This window comes from Eimeria mitis, genomic scaffold (genome assembly GCF_000499745.2).
Source record: "Eimeria mitis Houghton genomic scaffold, Emh_scaff2722, whole genome shotgun sequence".
Lineage (NCBI taxonomy): Eukaryota > Apicomplexa > Conoidasida > Eucoccidiorida > Eimeriidae > Eimeria > Eimeria mitis.
Window position 1 is genome coordinate 5526 of NW_013571069.1, and position 1138 is coordinate 6663.

General features: G+C 61.0%; 1 protein-coding gene across 1 annotated transcript in view; it reads left to right on the top strand.

Moving 5' to 3' along the window:
• EMH_0057710 (uncharacterized protein) overlaps nt 1–1138 on the top strand; it is a gene marked incomplete at both ends in the record, with an annotated part of 4356 nt that overhangs the window by 2332 nt on the left and 886 nt on the right. Inside the window, one exon of the mRNA XM_013497507.1 lies at nt 1–1009. Within this exon, the coding sequence (XP_013352961.1) occupies nt 1–1009 (1009 nt within the window). The remainder of the gene's footprint in view (nt 1010–1138) is intronic.

Below are 1138 nucleotides of genomic sequence, written 5' to 3' on the forward strand. Positions count from 1 at the left end.
TTGTCAAAACCTGCAGCAGCAGCAGCAGCAGCAGCAGCAGCAACAGCAGCAGCAGCAGCAGCAGCAGGGGGGCAGCAACGAGACCGGAGACTCCGCAGCAGAAGGGGCTCTTCTTGCTGCTTCAGAGGCAGCAGCAGCAACAGGCAAAACAGCAGCAACAGCAGCAGCAGCAGCAACAGCAATAGCCGCAGCAGGAACACCAGCAGCAACAACAACAGCAGCAACAGCAGCAACAACTGCAGCAGCAGCAACAGCAACAGCAACTCCTGCTGCTGCTCCCCATAAGTGCAGCCGCTTGCTGTGGCTGCAGCAGCAGCAAAAGCTTTCAGATGCGGAGCTGCTGCTGCGCATGCCCTGCAGCAGCAGCAGCAACAGCAACAGCAGCAGCAGCAGCAGCAGCAGCAGCAGCAATCTGTATCTATCGGATGAGCAGCAGCAGCTGCTGTGTGCTGCAGCAGCTTCAGGTATAGATGAAGCAGCAGCAGAGCAGCAGCTGCTGCTGCTGCTGCTGCCGCCCCCTGCTGGCCTGCGTTGGTCTTCTATTGGCTCCCAGATCTATAACTGGGGCTCGCGCACATACTACAACGAAGCGCAGCAGCAGCAGCAGCATCCGCAGCAGCAGCAGCAGCCGCAGCAGCAGCAGCAGCAGCGGCAGCAGCAGCGGCAGCAGCAGCAGCAGCAGAAGGGGGTTTCGGAGGCAGCAGGAGGATACGGCGGTGGGGGCAGTAGCGCTCCTCCATGCGGCAACAGAAGTAGCAGCAGCAGCAACAGCAGCAGCAGCAACAGCAGCAGCAGCGACAGCAGCAGCAGCAGCAGCAATGGCAGCACTAGCAGCAGCAGCAGCAGCTACAGCAGCAGCAGCAGCAGTCCGCCGTTGCCCCCTGTACTGCATCGGATTTCCGGTTGGGCCCTGCAGACAATATCCCTGCAGCAGCAACCTGCTGCTGCTGCTGCTGCTGCTGCTGCTGCTGCAGCTTCGGCTGCAGCAGAGTTAGCTGCGAAGATTCAGGTGGGTCAGCAGCAGCAGCAGCAGCAGCAAGCCAGACTGCCAGTAGCTGTGGCAGCAGCAACAGCAGCAGCAGCAGCAACAGCAGCAACAGCAGCAGCAGCAGCAGCGGCAACAGCAGCAGCAGCAGCA